We start from the raw sequence: 18139 nt of genomic DNA on the forward strand, positions 1-18139 counted from the left end.
GGAGGGTGGGGACGGAGATCTTGAGATGGGCAATAAATAAAGGTGAGGCCTTAGCCAACACTTCACCTCCTCCTGGCTGAGGATCCAGCTCTCCCTGCCCACTGTTCCCCCAGGCTCTGGCTGCAAAGAGGCCGTGTCTTCAGCAGGGTGGCCGTGATGGTGGAGAGGGTCCAGCTTCTGGAAGGACAGCAGTTTTGGCAGGGGGCAGCCCAGGATCCTGTTGCCCCGAGGCAGGCATGTGGGTGGCATGTGCTTGGCCTGATACTGGTGTGTGCTTGGCGTGGTACCTGCATGTGTGTGCAGGCATGTCCACATGGGTGGCAGCCACAGAGGGCTGAACAGGAGCAGGGATGTGACAAGCAAGCGAGCTGCCGGGGTGGAAAAATACCAGGCAGTGCTTGCAGTTAGCTGGGTGCCCCTTGCCACCTGGGTGCCCCTGGAGTGGGTGCTCCCGCACCCACGGTGGGGCTGGGGAATTTCCCCTCCGTCGTGTGACAGTGACCGATCCTGTACCTCGGAGCAAGAGTCTCGGCTGCAAATCCAGGTGCTGGAGCTTGTTACCTGCTCCGAGGCACAAAGCGGGGCACTGAGCAGGCACTGCCCGTTCCCTGCACGCCCCCAACCCCCCCACAAACGTTTGCACCAAGGCAGAGCCGGGGGCCGGGGGGGGTGGGGGTGGTGGCTCCCGTTCCTCCCCCCCCTCCCCGCTGCCCTGTTTACCCAGGGCGGCTGATTTCCCTCCCTGCGAGTTATGCAAAGGAAGCCGCTAACGTAAACGCTGCGGAAAGCCCTGGACCCGCTCCCGCCGCCACTTCCCCAGAACTAGGCGAGATGAGGGGTTATTTTTTCGGGCTGGGAAGGTTGCAAAAGGACACCCCAGCCGCCCGCCCCCCGCCCCTCGGTGCGGGGCGAAACGGGGGGCTTCCCTGCTTTGCTGAACGGGAAGCGGCTGGAGGAGGTGGAGGAGGAGGAGGAAGGAGGCGGGGCGGTCCCTTGCCCCCCCGTCCTGCCCCCGCTGCCCAATCGGTGCGGCGGGGCCGGCGCTGCGGGGCCATAAAGCGGCGGCGGGCGCGGCCCCGGGAGCCGAGCGTGGGAGCCCCGGGCCCGCCGCCCAGCGCAGGTAACGGCCCCGGGGGGGGGGGAGGGTAGGGGGGCCCGGCCCGCTGCAGCCCCTCGGGCGGGGGGCAGCTCAGCCGTGGGCCGGGGCTCCCCGCACCTTCTAGGGGAAATTCCTGCTTCGCTTTTTTTTTTTTTTTTTTTTTTTAATTTTTTCATTTTATTGTGGGCGGAGGGGGGCGGGGGGGAAGGCAGCTGGCGTTATCTCCTGAAAACAGATGCTCTTCCCAGTTTCTTTGAGTTTTTGTTGTTGGTTTTTTTTCTTCGCCAGGCGCTTTAGCTGCTTGCTTAAAACACGGTGCCTTCCTCCCTGCCAGGAGGTAGATGCACGCGTGGGTGATGCTTCTCGCAGCGGAGTGGGGCCGGTAGGGACCCCTCCGGCGCCATAGCGGGGGGGGGGTGGGGGCTGGTCCAGCCAGCCCGCCCCGCCCCTGCAGGGGGCTATAGAGTGTTGGAGTGACTTTCGAAGACACTTCAAATTTCTAAATCGTTTGCGTTTCCAAGCTCCTGCAACCACGCGTGGGTCGCGGCTGCCGTGGTCTTGACACACGTGGGCTGGCTGTCGCTGGGAGCCCAGCTCCAGGCTGTGGGGGCTTGCGGGGATGCTGCGGGGGCCCGCAGCCCCTTCAAACCTTCCCCCCCCCCCCTCCCGGTGCCTGCAGGCTGCTGCCTGAGTTGCTCAGGGATTGCTTGCGCTGCCTGTTGCTGTTTTTCGGGCTGCCTCCAGCCCCACACAGGGCTTGTGTAACTTCAGAGCAGCTGATCTGAGAAGGCAGCTGGGGCTGGCAAGCCCTCCTCGCTGGAGCAAGTATATTAAGAAAGCCCCAGCTAAGCTTCCCTGTGCATTAGCCTTGCTCCGGAGCAGTGGGGAGTGTGGAGGTGAAAAGTTCACGCAGGGCTGAGAAGCACTTTTGAAAGCTGTGGCTTGGTGGAAAACACCTAAGTTATTGGCAGGAGTTTGGGTATTAATGGGACGCTTTGAAAGCATCGCTCCTTGAGCCGGGCTTTCCTAGCTGCGTCTGCCTGAGCTGCTGCATTTTCTGCCTGCACGGTGGCATGAGACTGCTGGAGATGGCAGCCAGCCCCATGGCTGGGCTGGCCTGTGCTCCTCCATGGCTGGGGGGTGAAAAATCTGGGAGTGTGGGGAAAGGTTCACGGTTGGAGCTGGTTTTTTATATCCTCCCTGCAGGAACCCCCTCGTCCGATCTGCAGCCATGGCCACCTCGGCGAGCTCCCACCTGAGCAAAGCCATCAAGCACATGTACATGAAGCTGCCACAGGGGGAGAAGGTCCAAGCCATGTACATCTGGATCGATGGGACAGGGGAGCACCTCCGCTGCAAAACCCGCACGCTGGACCACGAGCCCAAGAGCCTTGAAGGTGAGAGGGCAGGTGCAGGATTCACAGGCCCTCGCCGGGTGGAAAAAGCAGCTGTGCTTGGCTGCTCGGGAGAAAGGATGTCATTCCTCCCTTTTCACGGCAGGAGGATGGTATCTGGGGAAGACATTGCTCCTCACCTCCTCCCAGTTACCTCTTTCCCCAAATACTCCAGGGGAAGGTTCCCAGCTCTCCAGATGTGGAGTCTCAGTGAGATGCTGGGGGTGAGGAGCCAGCCCCTGGCACTGCCCCTGCTGCGGAGGGGGCTGTTGGCAGGGGCTGGGGGCTGTTGGCAGGGGCTTGGTGGCCCATTGACGCTCAAGGGCTCAAGTTTTGGCCGGAAGTAGTTTGGCAGAAGAAAGTGGAGGGGAAAGAATGGAGCTATCCGGTGTAATTAAGAGCTTGTGTCCCTCAGAACAAACAGTCCCAGCTTACACAATAATAGCATTAGGATTTTCCCCAGGTTGCCATGGTGCTGGCTGGAGACAGTTATGAAATGAAAATACTGTGTGTGACTGAGCAGAATTATCTTTTTTTTTTCCTGTTTTTTCCCCCCTTCCCCTTTTCCCTCGAAGGGAGTGGTTGGCACAGCTCCTCTAGAATCTCAGTGTTTCCCATCCCCCACGTTTTCCCCAGGATATGGAGGAGATAACATTGCCCCATTTGAGTTTGCTGTTTCGCTTTGACCTGGAGGGCAGTGCACAGCCAGGAGGGGTGGGTGAGGGGGCCACGCTGGCCGTACTCCTCCTCCATGTGAGGCTTCATCTAGACGTGATTTGCTTTCCCACCTTCTCTAGGCCATGCAACGTGGATAAGAGTATTTTTATGGCTCCCCTCATTCCTATAGCTTGAAGATGCCTCGTGCTGTGCCTTCTCCCAGCTTGCCCAGTCTGCAAGGAGACTGGGTGCTCTGCTTGTCCCTGTGGTTGTTGCGACATGGGAAACATCCTCAGTGCTGCTCATTTCACTTGGGCTTGGCCAGCAGCCCAGCTCCTTGTGTTTCCCAGGGTGGCTGGGGAGTTGCACTCCCCTGTTTTTTGCTTTGTTTTGGGGTTTTTTTTGGCTTCCCCCATTTGGAACAAAAATCAGCTGAGCTGGGATTAAACCTATTGTAGGGCTGTTGTCTATAAGCATTTTCACCTCTGTAGTGCTGGAGGGTGGCAGGGCACCCATCCTCCTGGTGACTGGGGACACTGGGTCACTGTGGCTCATTCCTCTCTCCACTCCAGATCTCCCCGAGTGGAATTTTGATGGCTCCAGCACCTTCCAGGCTGAAGGCTCCAACAGCGACATGTACCTGCGACCTGCTGCCATGTTTCGGGACCCTTTTCGCAAGGATCCCAATAAACTAGTTCTCTGTGAGGTCTTCAAATACAACCGCCAGTCTGCAGGTGAATAGACCTCCTGGTGGAGGTGGTGTTCTGGGGAGGGGAAGGGGAGACCTGTCCAAGTGCTGTTCATGTCCTTAGCATCACGCATGACACAAAAATAATCCCTGCCCTGACAGTAAAAGGCAAACAGTGTGCTGGTGATGGAGAAAAGGCTGGTCCTGGGATTCTTCACCAGCACTGCTGGGACTCGAACTGTACATAAAGTGGGAATGGGCAATGGAGGTGGAGATGCTAATAAGCCTCTTGTTGCTTTTTCCCTTCTAGAGACAAATCTCCGACACACCTGCAGGCGGATTATGGATATGGTGTCCAACCAGCACCCCTGGTTTGGGATGGAGCAAGAGTACACTCTTCTGGGGACAGATGGACATCCATTTGGCTGGCCTTCCAACGGCTTCCCTGGACCCCAAGGTAACCTTTCAGGAGTCTGCACCTGACCAGCCCAGGAGCATTTGAACTGTAATCTGTGTGATGCAGCTTACGTGCTTCAGGCAAGCTGAAAGATTCGAGGTGTTTCTAGAACGGAGGGTGAACAACAGCAAGCAGGATATTGGCAAAAACTAGCCCGTGAGATTAAGATTGTTCCAATCCAGATTTGCTGCTTGGTTTGTTAATCTGCCGGTGACTTAAACCGTGCCCGGTATGACGGAGCACGAGCCCAGACTCTGAGGGACTTGCTGTCCATCAGTGCTTTGCTAGTGCTTCCATGAAAACCAGTTTAGATGGCTTTTCCACACATCCCAAGCCTTTTGAGAGTTCTTTCCTGTGTGTGGTTGGCCTTCACTGAATTTAAGCTTTTTTCCTTCCGGAAACTCATGTTCCCCTTGCTATTTGCATGTGCTGTTCCAGGTCCGTACTACTGCGGTGTAGGGGCAGACAAAGCCTATGGCAGAGACATTGTGGAAGCCCACTACCGAGCGTGCCTTTATGCTGGTGTGAAAATCGGAGGAACCAATGCAGAAGTGATGCCAGCCCAGGTAAGTTGTTTTAGGTGCCTCGTGGAATGAGATAGTACAGAAAAATCTCGGGCAGCCAGAGCTGTTGCTGCCTGCTCCGAGTCGTGTAGTTTTTACCAACAGTCAGAGAGTAAGGGGGTGGGAAGTGCTTCACAGCGAGTGTTTCTGCACCACTAAACTGGTGATGACTCCTCCTTGTAGTGGGAGTTCCAGGTGGGACCATGTGAAGGGATCGAGATGGGGGATCACCTCTGGATTGCACGCTTCATCCTCCATCGGGTGTGTGAAGACTTCGGTGTCATTGTGTCCTTCGATCCCAAACCCATCCCTGGGAACTGGAACGGTGCTGGCTGTCACACCAACTTCAGCACCAAGAACATGAGGGAAGACGGAGGTCTCAAGTAAGTTGTTTGAGATGGGCAAGTAGCATCTGTTTACTAGGCAGCAGGCTGGGCTTGGTTGGTAGCAGCAAGCTTTTTGCACAGCTTTGGACAGCTTGGGAGATTTCACTCTGGTGCTTGGTGTTGTCTGAGCCTTTCTTCTGGATTCTTTTTCTTTTTTTTTTTTTTTAAATAATGATACATTCCTGTCTTGGTCCTGGGTGGGAAATTCAGCTGGTGGCACAGCTCCATCAGTGCTGACAGAAGCATGGGTAGCCAGGATGCAGCTATTTGTAACAGGCTGTTCAGCTCTTGATCTGCTAGTGCTGCAAACAAACTCAGCACAGATTATCCTTTTTTTTTTTTTTTTTTTTTTAATAAAACTATGATGAGAGACCATTTGCTTCTGTCTAGGCCAGGGTGTGGAAGCAAATGCCATGTTTTCTTCTGGAAATGTAAAACCTGAGTTCCCATAAGGGACTGCTGTGCCGATTGCAGGCAGGGACCTTACAGCACTGGGGTGCAGATCCCTAGGAAGGTTTTCCTCCTGGCACCTGTGTTTTCTTGCCTTAATCTTAGCGATGGCCCGAGATAACGAGCCAACCTGTGAACATGTGAGCTTCCTGCATAGAAACTTGTGTGTTGAGCAGGTTCCCCAGCAGCAGTGCGCCTGTGGGGTTTGGCCATGGGTTGCACTGGTGGTGTCTCACACACAGCACTCCTGAGGAACTCTGTGGGATTTGGCCATGGGGATCCTTTACAGAGAACCAGCCTGGGTCAGCAGTAGGAGTGGAGAGAAGCCTTGTATTGAGGCGATCGAGAAAAGTGGGTTGTAGGACATAAGGCTTCATCACAAAGTAGCTTGGGGACAGTGATGAAACTCTTGTCACTTTGAAGCAACAGTCGAGAGTGGCTCAGTTCATGCCATCCATCAGATGCTCACTGTGTCTTCCCCTCTTCCTTGCTCCCTTCGCAGGCACATTGAAGAGGCCATCGAGAAGCTGAGCAAGCGTCACCAGTACCACATCCGTGCCTATGACCCCAAAGGGGGGCTGGACAATGCCAGGCGCCTGACGGGTTTCCACGAGACATCCAACATCCACGAGTTCTCCGCTGGTGTGGCCAACCGCGGCGCCAGCATCCGCATCCCCAGGAACGTGGGCCATGAGAAGAAGGGCTACTTTGAGGACCGCCGGCCCTCCGCCAACTGTGATCCTTACGCTGTGACAGAGGCCCTCGTTCGCACGTGTCTCCTCAACGAAACTGGAGATGAGCCTTTTGAGTACAAGAACTAAGCAGACTGCGCCCACAGACACCACCTGCCCCCCCCCCCAGCTTCCCACCCCCCTAAACTTCCTTTCTAGATGTAATCCCGAGGGTACAAGATAACACGTTTTGTGTCTCAGTAACTCTTGTTGTCTTGAGGTGGGGAGGAGGGCAAATCTAGTTTTATCCATGTCTGTTTGTCATTGACCCTTCAGAAGACAAGAGGAGGAGAGGGTGTTAGAGAACTTTTAACCACTGTTTTTGGTTTTGTTTTTTTGTTTTTTTTTTTTTGTTTTTTTTTTGGTCTAATTCATGTGTACATCTGATGGGATCCAGTGGCTTCCAGGGACAGACTGCACACACAAAAAGCCAGTAGGCAAGTGGAAAGCTTAGAAACTATAGCTGACTTCCCCAAGAGTCAAATTTGGGGTGTTAGCCCCACTGCTGGCTCTCTGCAGACTAATGGTCCTCTAAGATTGGTGGCCTTCTGCGGGGAAGGGAAGACTGGAGCTATGGTGGAGCCCCATGTGCCTGTACGGTGTGAAGGGGAGATCTCCAGCCGCTGGCCACTCTGAGGTTTCTGGGAATTTTCTGGCATTGAGCTCAGCGTAGGAGCATTGAGAACTCCTGGTTCTGTCACTGGAGGTCAGCTGGTCTCTGGTTCATAACACAGAGTGAAGTAGTATTTTTCTATTTAAATATAAAAACAACAAAAAAATTATATATGAAAGTGGTTGTTTGTTTGTTTGTTTGTTTGTTTTTTTAAAAAGAAGAGATACGATGTTCCAATGACTCACCCAGCTAGAGCAGGCAGAGCTCCCGAGGATGCTGGCAGAGGGCCTCCAGGTGGGACTGAGGGTGATCTTGGAGGGCTCAGTGGAGGAGACTGGGATGAGATTTGTTGCAGCGTGGATTTTGCAGGAGGCAGTTCCCAGACCTGGGAAACCCGCAGAAGCATTTATTGCTGGAACTTGAACAGCTGTGACATGCTCCTGAGTGTGTCGACCCATGGGAGGAAGGTGTCCTGAGCTAAGAGTTGACCGGTCAACTTACCCGTGTTCTGGACGGAGCTGTGGGTGTGTTACCTTTCCAGCGGGGTTAGCATGTCACTAAAGCAGGGCTTTTGATAAAGGAAGAAAAAAAAAAAAGGTGATTTAGATTATTTTTTTTCCAGAATATTCTTAGTTTATAAAACTGAATGGTTTTACAGAGACCGTTTGTCACTGTTGTGTCCTGGCTCTTGGGCTGCCTGCCATCCAGTGGTGATGGGGGCTAGGAGAAGGGAGAGGCCACCGGTCCCTCCCAGATCACACTGGGGTGACTCAAACATTCTGGGATTTTACACTTGGGTATCTTAGATGGTGCCAGTGATACTCCGTTGCATTTGGACTTCTTCCGAATAGTTTTTTTTAATAATAAAAAAAAAAGAGAAAAAAGAACGAAACCTTAATTTTAGCTTCTGCCTCCTTTCTCGGAGTCACCCTGGCAGCTGCTTTGGTCTGTGTGTTGCCTTTGCCATTTGAAGGGAGTTTGACCTTGCTGGTGGGTAGGCTTTGGCTTTTCATTTGTGGGGTGGGTTTTTTGGGGTAGGGGACTTGCAGTCCATGCGTGCTCTCCAGAAAAAGAGGGTTTGTAGGTGGCTGTTGATCCTCTGGTGGTCCAGCTGTGACCGGAATGGTGTTTTCTTGGTGTGGGAAAGGGACTGGGCTTGTGAGTGGCCATAGGGAGGGTTATGGGGTAAGTACAGGTGTTTGTGCATCTCCCTGCCTCCTTCACATGAGTTCTGCAGGACGTAGAGAGCCACAGAAAACAAAATCCCAGCAAACTTCATGAAAAAAGGGTCTTTGTGAAAGAGGACCCTTTCCCACTCTCCCTATGGAGAAAATGCTGCTCACCCACCTTTGGTATATACATTTAGAAAAGTACGCAAGGTAGTAGAAATGTATCATGTTGTTGCCCACGGTCCTTTATTTAGCTTGTGGTGCTGTTTCCCAGCTCCTAGAGAGGTACGTTCTTCAGAGGTGGATGCTTTAATTATTCCCATCTTTAAATCTGGATTAACCACAGACAAGCATCCTGCTGGGCTGATGAGGCTGTTCCTGCCACTGCAATTTTGTGGACCAAGGGGTCTTTTGTATCTCCCTTCTGGGGAACATTCAAGGCAGCACCTTCCTCACCAGAGTCCCCAAATCACCCTCTCCCTCTGTGCCCATGAGGATGGAGTGTCACCGGAGGAGAAGCAAAGCGGACCCCGTGTCCTTTCCTCCGATCATGACATGACCACGAGGGCTTTGGCCTCTGTCAGGGCTGGAGCAGGGCTACTGCAGCCAGAAGAAACCCCCGCTGTTCTGGACTAACTTACAAGCCCAGAAACACTGGGGTTTTCTGCTGAGTTGGGCGTGGGGAAGGCAGCTACTTTTCTTTCTGCCTTCTGAGAAAATGTTACAGAGGAAAAAGTGGATTGCGCTTAAACATCTGTAAGGGTATCTGCACAGCAGGATGGACAAGACATGGTAACGCTTTTTTTGAGACTTCTGTACCTCTGAACACTGTGCATCCTTGAGGCTGGAGCCATGTCCCTCCAGATACCCTGTTCCTCCAGGGGATGAAGGAATTGTGGAAAGGGAGCATGGCTTAGTTTTGGCCACCAAGCAGCAGCAGCAGCCAAGGCAGCAGCTGATGGGCAACCAGGTTTTATTCTGGAGCTAAACAGCACCTCCCTGCACCCCACAGAGCCTCATCGATGCAGAGACGGGGAGTAACACTTGTGTGTCCCCACAGAGGATGGATGCCACCTCCAGGCTGGCCATCAGGGTGACAACGGGAAGCTGGCGTCAGTCCTTCACTTCTCCAGCTGCCCTGAACATAAATTTAGGATAGGAGCTTGATGCTTAATGGTTCCTTTTGTTCTCAGCTGAGAAAGCATTATCCACTCACATCACAATTACCCAGCTGAAAACAAGGGTGAAGCAATGTTGTGTGCAAAATGGCTTTTCAGATGATTATTAAAAATATATTTTAAAAAATATTATAATGAATTAGAAGGAAAAAAATCTCTCCTTTCTTCGTGACATTGTTTTCTGACATATTGCCTAAAGCCTCCTTGCTGAGTCTGCTTTGCAGTTACCTAAACAGCATTTCCCAGCTGTGTAGGGTCAAGAGGCCTCGTTTTCAGGCTGTGGAACTCTTGAAAATTGAGCCTGAAACCTTCAAAAGCTGAATTTACTGCTTATGCATTTATAGAAAACATTTTGACTTTTAAATTTAGCCTCTCAGGAGGAAGTGAATCCCTTTTCTCTGTTTACTCACACATCCTTAAAAGGCAAACAATGATATAGAAATTTTCACTGGATACAAGAAAACGCAAGTACTGGTCCCAAAGGGTTTGCTGGGCACATTAGAGCATCAGGAACTGCTCCGAATGAAGCCGCCAAAAATAGCACCAGCCTTTTGAGATGCGTGTTGGTTGCGCTCCCTTTTAATCAAACACCAGCCTAGGAGACAAGGCTGCTCCATAACGATTAATAAATCTGCTCACACACCAGGCTTTTCCTCATAACTGAATTTTAAGGCAACCAAAATAAGATTAGCCACAGCTCCCTTCAAATATAGCCTGCAGCAGATGAGCTAATCAGGATCACACTTGCAGCACCTTTTAACACTGGGCTGTGCCAGCCCGGTTACTGTGAGGACACGAGGACTTTTTCTGAAAATCCTGATGAATCAGGTGAGTCTGGCTGGGTTTCTTCTTTCGCACTTTCAGAGTGCCCTGATGCTGCTCCAGTATCCACATACCATTTCCCCGATTTTCCTAAATGACCCTCTTTGGTTGATCAGCCTTCGCATCCTCACATAGCCTCTGGCTGTGCCTACCTCTCCCTTCCCAAATGCATCTTCTGGAAAAGAGCTCGGCCAGTCTCAGGTGGGTTGTTTTGCTGAACTGCCTTTTGGATGCTGTTACCTGGGGAGAGAGAGGCACTTTTTCTGGTTGCAAGGCAAAACTGTTTTTATTTCTCTGTGACTGCACTTTTCCCTTTTCCCGGGGTGTTGATAGTGGTCCGTGCGTCTGTCCTGCATCTCTTTCTGCCCGTGGAGGTTGGGAAGGGATGGTCCCAGGAAGGGAGCCAGCACAGTGCTGAGGGGTGATTTACAGAGCTCTGCAACAGCTTCTGCTTGTGCTTGAACCTCATGCTTCCAGAGCAGCCCTGCTTTGCTCCCCCAAAATGCCTCTTGGAGGTCCAGCAGCCCCTCCGATGTGGTGTTGGGAGGAGCCCCAGCCGAGATCTGCGTTCGCTGTTCACCAGCTGTGTTGTGAGCTGGTGTAGAGCCATAGAAGAGGGGCTGGAGGTCCTATGGCCTCTGGAAGGAGGACAGGGTGTGCTCTGGAAAGGTGCTGGAGCCCAGCCTGCTGGGGACATGTCAAGTGTGGCCGGTTGGCAGGTTTTTTGAGTGACCCAGATGAGAAAGGGGGTGGAGCCTGGGAGGGGAATCCTGCCATCACAGATACCAGTAATTTGGCTTCAGTCCAGCCAGGATTTCATCCTACTTGTTCAGTTACTGATTAAACTGAGGACAGCCACTTAGAAACAAGTGGGAGCTCTTGAAAGGGAAGATCTCCTTAGGTCTGCCTGGCTTCCCTGGCCAGCTGGATGCAGGGTCAGACCTGGGGTGGCTTGTGAGTGGGTCTTCCACCCATGAGTGGTTCTCCTGGCTCTTCAGCTGGAACTGACCACTTATGTGCAGTGCCTGGTTTTCACCATGCAGCCTTTAAACTGAGTCCTGCCTCGCTTTGCTTGCCGATAAAGGGACCAGTCCATCTCCAGGATTTGTAGTATGGAGAGACGAATAGCTTTTCCTGAGATCATGTAGAGTATGGGGGATATCAGTCACTCAGTAATGACCTCTCTGGATGCTTAAAGGTGTCACTAGTTAATTGCCTGGTTCATAAAGAAATGGTGATCTCAGTTTGCTCCTTGTGACTCCTCTCCGAGCCAGTGCTGTGTGTTTTGGGACTGTTCCTCTCTCCTGTGCGATGCCTTTTGATGTGAACATGCGGAGAAGAGCTCTGGGTAGACCCAACCCTGCTGTCCTCTACACTGAAGTGTCTCCGGGGCCTACATCCCCAGTGGGGGATGATGTGGATCAGAGCGTCTCCCAGCTGCTCCTGGAAGTGTCTGGCCTGTGTTTGGAAGGAATGAGGGCTCGGGCTGGGCAATTCTTGCGGATTAGCCCCCCCCAAACCTGCAGTGGCCTTGCATGCAGAGCATGCATGGGTTGGCCTCAATGGGAACCTGCCTGGCTGGAGAGAAACCTAGGGCCAGAGGGGGAAACTTGGGGGGGAAATCCATATTTGTGACTCTGGAATGAGCACTAGGGCTGCACTCCTTCACAGTCTTGTAGGAGGATCAGGCCCTTTGCCTCTTCTAAGCCTTCTCCCTCACTGCTCCTTTCCTCCCTTTCCTGGTGAGATGGTGCAGGACTGCTGCGTGTACTGGGGTAGTGGTGCAGGGGGGCAACTAGATTTTACCTCAGCTAAAATATTTCTTTTTTTTCCTTCCCCCCGCTCCATCCTGGCCTGCCCGCAGGCTGGCACCGCCGGGCTATTTTGCGTTCATAAGCTGCATTATGTAAGCCACGTCTTGAGTGGGGATGCAGTGCCAACTTGGACTTCGCAGCGGGAAGGAGCCACATTCCTCTGCCGCTGGGTTTAATCCCTGCCTCCAGCCACAGTTGGTTAGTTGGGAGGAATTGGAGAGCTGCGCCAAGGCTTCTAATCCCTTGCCCCAGGTGGAGCCAGTTCATTTCTGCAGGAGCCCTGCTTTCCTTTGTCAACAGGTTGTGCCCATGAGTCCTCTTAGCAAGCCCTTTCCTTGGCTGCTAGGAGGGTTGGCCTGGGCATGCACACCACCTTGGGACCTTCCTCTCCTCCTCTTGTTTGTGGAGCTCTCCATGCCCTGTGGCTCAGATGGCACTTGCTCAGAAAGGCTGGTAGGGGAGAAAAATGGAAGCGGATACTTCTACAATTCTAGCCCAAAAAATGGTGGCAAAGGTCTGCTGCGTGGAAAGTAGGCAGGCTGCAGAGGCTGGGAAAGACCATGTCGGTGCCAACAGCTTCTCCATCTGTCCCACCACTGACTGCCCTCCCAGAGTGCCTCGTCTGTAGGATGTGACCCTTGTCCCACTGAGGATCTGGGGGAGCCCTGAAGATCCTGCACCCAGGGGTCCTGTGGCACCAGCCTGGCTGGGTGCAGGGTACAGGACAGCGATGGGTGCTTGGCAGGGTGTTGGGTCCCCAGCAGCCTGAGCCCGTTGCCTTAAGCCCCTGACCTCAGGACTGATGATCTTTAGAACCCCCCTTGGCTGGTCATGGGCTGGATGGGTTCAAAAGCAAAGGTCCTCCACTCAGGTTCTAGATGAAGCTGACAGCAGCAATGCCTTGCTGTGTGTTTTCACGTCCTGTGGGTGGATGAGGTACCAGACTCCACAGTTTTTGCTGGCAGCTTTCCCCGGTGCCAAACATGCTGCTAAAATGAGAATTATTAATCAAACCCAGGTTTGGGCTGCTTTTTCTCATCACAAATCCAGGTGGCTCAAGCCCATCTGTATGGCTCGTGGAGATGCTGAGCAGCTGGCTGAATTGCCCAGCTGCTTCTGTCCTGAGCCAGAGCTTGGCCAAAATGCCTAAAATACTGGCAAAGCAAGCGAATAAGATCCTTCTCCCCTACTGAGCTGAACCTGCAGGATTCTGGAAAGCATGCTGGCCAGCAGGTATCTGGTAAAATGCTAGGATCAACACTTGCTTCAACCACAAATAGCAATCTGCTCAATGCCTCTCTGTGTTTAGGGGATCCTGAGCAAGCCACCAAGTCAGAGGTGGGAATAGACATGCCCCAGGGCTGTGTTGTTCGGATGCTCTTTCCATTTAGGAAGCTTCCCCAGGAACAGTTGGCCTTAGAGATGGGCTTAGCTTGTCTCTGAAACTTGGAGACCAGGGCTTCAGCTCGTTGAATCACCGAAAACTATGCGCTTGCTCTGAAATACAAGATATTTTCAGACTATTTTCCACCCAGACAGATAACACATGCAGGGTGATTATTAACTGGCTCCATTTTTTTCCACCTCTACTTGTGGCTGGCTCTCCTGGCAAGACCTCCATCCACTCTTTAAGATGCTTTCACTGTAATGTGGGTGCCTTCCCTTCTGGCAAATAACCAAGCGGGTGACTGTCAGTGTGGGCTGTAGACCTATGAGGAAGCATTTCATTAAGAGTAGAGATTGCTTTGGTGTGGAAGTTTTTCTATCTATAATCTCTCAAGAATGAAGAAAGCTGCTTGTGAAGCTGGCTGGGGAAGGAGGTGGTCTCTGGTGGGGCTGTCCTCCGCACCATTTTGGGGCTGTGCATGGAGCTGGGGGTGTGACCCGCGTACGAGGAGCCAGGGACAAACCATGGGTGGTGGTTTGGGACCAAAGAGCATCCAAAAGATTTGTGGCATGCTAACAGTCTGAGGGAACATCCTGGTCAGAGTGAGGCATTTCATCTGGGTCTCTGGGTCTCTGCTTTCATGGGGAAGGAAAAGAGAGCTGGCAACAGTGATATCTTACTCCTAAGATGTGAATTGTAGAGCTCATGCATGGCTGTCTGTGCAGTATCCAGGACCCTACGGGTGGTGTCTCGCTGGCTTACGCAGGCAACCGAGAGCAGTAGGGGTTGAATACAGCCTGAACGATGGTACTGCAACACCCGTGTGTACAGGGAGTCAGGCTGTGGCATGGCAGGAGCCGAAGAGCTCTGAGTCACCCCGTGAGCCACCCATGGTGGCCCCAAAGCGTGTGGGAAGGAGTGGGCCATGCAATTTGAGCCTGCACATGGCTCTGCACGAGTCGATGTGTTGTTTCCTTTTGAAACAAAAGACGGTCCTTCTGCACGCTGTGTCTTGCAAAGAGGCAGCCTGGGCTTGCTGGGGATCTTGTGCTGGAGAAGGTCGTATGGAGCACGTAAGATGGGACCTTCTGCTGGAAGATCTGGTGTCAGCAAAACAGAAACCTCCGCGCAAAGGTTGGGGTGGGGGTAAGGCGGTGATGCCATGTGGGTTCTGCAGAGCACCTGCAAGACCAGGGTGAGTGGGTTACTAATGCGCCATAGCTGAGCTGGATCACTCCCAAAGTACCCACACAGTGTGTGACCCCGTTGTCATGGGACATCTCAGGTAGCAGCTAGTGCCAGCGTAGCCCAAACAGCTCTCTGACACCCAGCAGCTCACCCTGCTCGTCTCCCCCTGCTCCTCCCCAGCCAGTGGAAAATGCTCCCATGAAATGTAAAGCAAATGCTGCAATCTTTGACTTTTTTTTTGTTGTGAATAACATCGGGCCTTTTGCTGCACATGCTATTGAAGCTGCAGCTGTATTTCAACCAGCTGGCAGCGCTCTGGGAGATCAAATGTTCTTGGCGAAGTTGGGCCAAATCTATGGCTGGTGGAAATGGGTGTAATTCTGATTGACCTCAGTGCTGAGCTGCTTGATATCACCTTCGATTTGTGCTCCCAGACTGAGGCTTTGGGGGATTTGGGGGGGAGGAAAAGTGCTCTCTGTAGGGGTGACATAGTCATGCATGCTGCGAGTGGTGTCTGTGGAGCAGGTGGGTGAGGAGCTCAGCTGTGCAGTCAGGCAGGAGCTGCTGCTGGATGGGATTTCGGTTGTGTGGGGATGTCTCTGAGCACTTGCCATTTGATAGTCCTCTTCTAAAGCATGCAAAAAAAACCAACCAAAAAACCCAAACCAAAACCCCCAAACAAAAAAACCCCAAACTCTTTTGTGTCCGGGGCACCTGGAGCGTGTATGTGCGTATTGCTACACACTGCGCGTACTGCAAAACCAAAACACCAGCCCTGCCAAAACCTCCAGCCCTTCTGGGAAGCGTCCACAGCACCGTGTGCTTGTCCCGCCGGATACACTGTGCCTCCCACTGCCAGGTACTGTGGGGCAGGCGCCAGCCCTTCCTCTGGGCTTGGGAATAGCTTGTTTTGAATGTTGTTGGCATGGAAAGTAGAGAAAGCAGGAGCAGATGTGCCTGTGAGCATGGGCAGGAATCATTCCTCTGGCACCGCTGCCTTCAGGAACCTGCCCCTGTGCTGCTGGCCCCCCGGGACATGCTGGACCCCCTCGTACCAGCACCGCCCCATGGTCTCAGCCAGTCCCCTGTCCTTTGAACAGAAGGTTTTAGGCAGCAAAGCTGCTCTGTGTGATGGATTAATTAAAATAGTGTCTCGATGTTCAGCTCAACCCTCCCATCCCTCTGACCAGTCTGACCACTAATGTGTAACTCAGCATGGGACTGGGATGAGAAGGATGTGGGGAACTGGAGAAGGCTGGGGGAGCTGGGCAGCAGGGAACGTGCTCAGATGAGATGCTTGCATTTGTTTTGTTTTTTTCTTTTGGGTTATTTGTTATATTCTGGTCATGAGGAAATACGCAACCTTATTCTGTAAGAAAACCCAGGTTTTTTTCCACCCTCTGCCCCAAGATTTGGCTCTTAGTCCTAAGGAACTGTCACAGGCACTGTGTCCATCATCCTGCTACTACCGGAGATTTCCATCTGCTTTGCACCTCCCTCTGCCCCTTGCTGAATAAACAAATGCCTGTCCTGGCCGTGCTGTTCCCAGTACTTGTGCTGGCTGGCTCCAGCCTGCCATGTCCACAGGGACCCAGGTGGCTCCTTCAGAGCAACGTGGATGTGCCCTCAACACAGCAGCAAGTGGAAACAGCAGTGGCGGGAGCAGTGGGGGTGAGAGGAAGGCACTGAATGAATCATACCCATGGATGGCTTTTTCTGCCTGACTTGGTTTCTCTTTCCTAGAAGCTGCACAGGGTTTGTCGTCTTGCACATTTCTGCCCTGCCTCTTCATTTGCCTGGGTGTGCTGGGCTCGTGACTCACTTGCACGGGTGCGTTTCTCCAGTGCTGTTGACATCTGCTGATCGCTGATTGCTTTCCAACCATTAAATCCTATGTGGCAAGAGAGAATTGCAGGGGGGGAAGACATTTCATTAATTTTTACTCCACCCTGCATCTTTTCCATCTCTTTCCTCTTGCAGAGACAGGGGAGAATATTGTTTTGCTCGCCCTGGAGGAAATGAGATGCTCTTTAACTGCTACCACCACGTAGCATGGCTGTTGGAGTCAGGGGCTAAAGGATGCTGTGCTTGGCTGTCACTGTATGGCACTTCAGGCAGGTTGGTGCTTCCCGAGTTGCAGCCTAGCCTGTGTCAAGGCTGCTGCTCCAGATGAAGTGGAGTGGGATTCAGGCAAGATGAACACATCTTGCTGCCTGGATTACTGCCCTCAGCAGCGGAGTCGCTGGTGCTGGTCACAGCGAGTCCTGGCTCCTGTTTCTGCCTTTGCTAGGGCAGGGCTGCCAGACCAATCTAACCATCCTTCTGGCCAGGCTCCCAGTTTGACCTCCTGCCTGCCTTGGTCCCCATGGCTTGCGGGTTGTAGGTCCCTGCAGCGGCAGATGGGCCGAGGGAGATTCCCAGAGGCTAAGGACTAGGAACCGCTGAGTAACGAGGCCAGGCAAAGGGCGAGCTCACTGCCGCAGACTGTCCTCAGCAGGAGCGATGAAATGATTAACTCGGTGGGGAGGCTGGGGCAGCAGCTGCCTGGAAAAGTCTCTCACCCACTGCTGGAGCGAGTGCTTGTGAGTAACTGGCTGTACACTGTCGTGTTAACTCATGCTGGCACACAGCATTCAACCCTTCCTTCACCTCCTCCTAACTGCACATCTCCAAGCCGGCAGCGACCCTCACCTCCTCACCCCCGGCCGTGTGCGAGGCGGGCTGAGCCCTGGGCAGACCCCCTGCTTCCAGCTGCGGTTCCAGAAATCAGTCTCTGCCATGTAAACTGTGCCCTAGCAAGGCCATGCCCTTTGGGGTTTTGGTTTGGGTTTGGGTTGGTTTGGGGTTTTTTTTGTGGTTTTTTCTTTTTTCAGGTGGTATAGCAGAACACTGCTTTGCAAAGCAGCGCTGTGTTTAAAAGCAAAAGCAAGGCATAGGACGCATGTTTTTAGCATCCCAAATATTTTGAGATCAAAGGCAGTTTGCAAGGAAACTGGTGATTATTGCTGCCTCCCAGAGTGCCAGTGCAGCCTGGGATCCCAACAGCTACGTGGTAGTAACCCCGCTGGGTTCCAGCTTGGCTCCTGCTGCTCCCCTGGGCATGGGGATGGCCAGGAACCGGGTTGCCTCAGGAGCTCATTCTGGTGGGAGAGGCATGAACTTCCATCCTAACCCTGCTCACAGCTTCCAAACCACCCGACAGTGCTGAAAGCAGCCAAGTGATGCTCAGGCAGCAAAGTCCTCCACTGATGGGCATCTACCTTCCCTTTCAGTGCCCCCAGATGATGTTTTATAGGAGCTGCGGGTGTTTAATATCCAAGGGCGTTTTTTTTTTTCCCAGGTGGGCTTTTTCTAAGAGGGAGTTGAGAGCACAAACAAAAAACATGACAATGTTCTAGAAGGGATTGTATTTTGCTGTAGCTAAATCTAGCTGTTGTGCCAAACGGAGATTTATTTCTCAAGTGAGATCATCTGCAGGAAGACGGACCGTGCTTTCCAAGCAGTAGCAGTGTTGTTGTGGCTGCTGGGCTGGTTTCAGGTAAT

At 52.8% G+C, this 18139-nt stretch overlaps 1 protein-coding gene across 1 annotated transcript; it reads left to right on the top strand.

Annotated features, from left to right (window-relative positions):
* Nucleotides 1-1014: 1014 nt before the first annotated feature.
* Nucleotides 1015-7659, top strand: GLUL (glutamate-ammonia ligase). The gene is made up of 7 exons (XM_037403894.1): nucleotides 1015-1120; nucleotides 2306-2496; nucleotides 3723-3884; nucleotides 4149-4295; nucleotides 4734-4861; nucleotides 5042-5241; nucleotides 6197-7659. Exons 2-7 carry the CDS (start codon nucleotides 2331-2333, stop codon nucleotides 6513-6515), a joined length of 1122 nt encoding a protein of 373 aa, XP_037259791.1. The 5' UTR covers nucleotides 1015-1120; nucleotides 2306-2330; the 3' UTR covers nucleotides 6516-7659.
* Nucleotides 7660-18139: the final 10480 nt, after the last annotated feature.

The sequence above is a fragment of the Falco rusticolus genome, chromosome 11, assembly GCF_015220075.1.
Source record: "Falco rusticolus isolate bFalRus1 chromosome 11, bFalRus1.pri, whole genome shotgun sequence".
NCBI classification, from domain to species: Eukaryota; Metazoa; Chordata; class Aves; order Falconiformes; family Falconidae; genus Falco; species Falco rusticolus.

Coding starts and splice junctions, on each gene's coding strand:
- GLUL (XM_037403894.1), top strand. CDS start 2,331: ATGGCCACCTCGGCGAGCTCCCACCTGAGCAAAGCCATCAAGCACATG. Junction 2,497..3,722: donor CGAGCCCAAGAGCCTTGAAG/GTGAGAGGGCAG, acceptor TCTCCACTCCAG/ATCTCCCCGAGTGGAATTTT. Junction 4,296..4,733: donor CGGCTTCCCTGGACCCCAAG/GTAACCTTTCAG, acceptor GTGCTGTTCCAG/GTCCGTACTACTGCGGTGTA.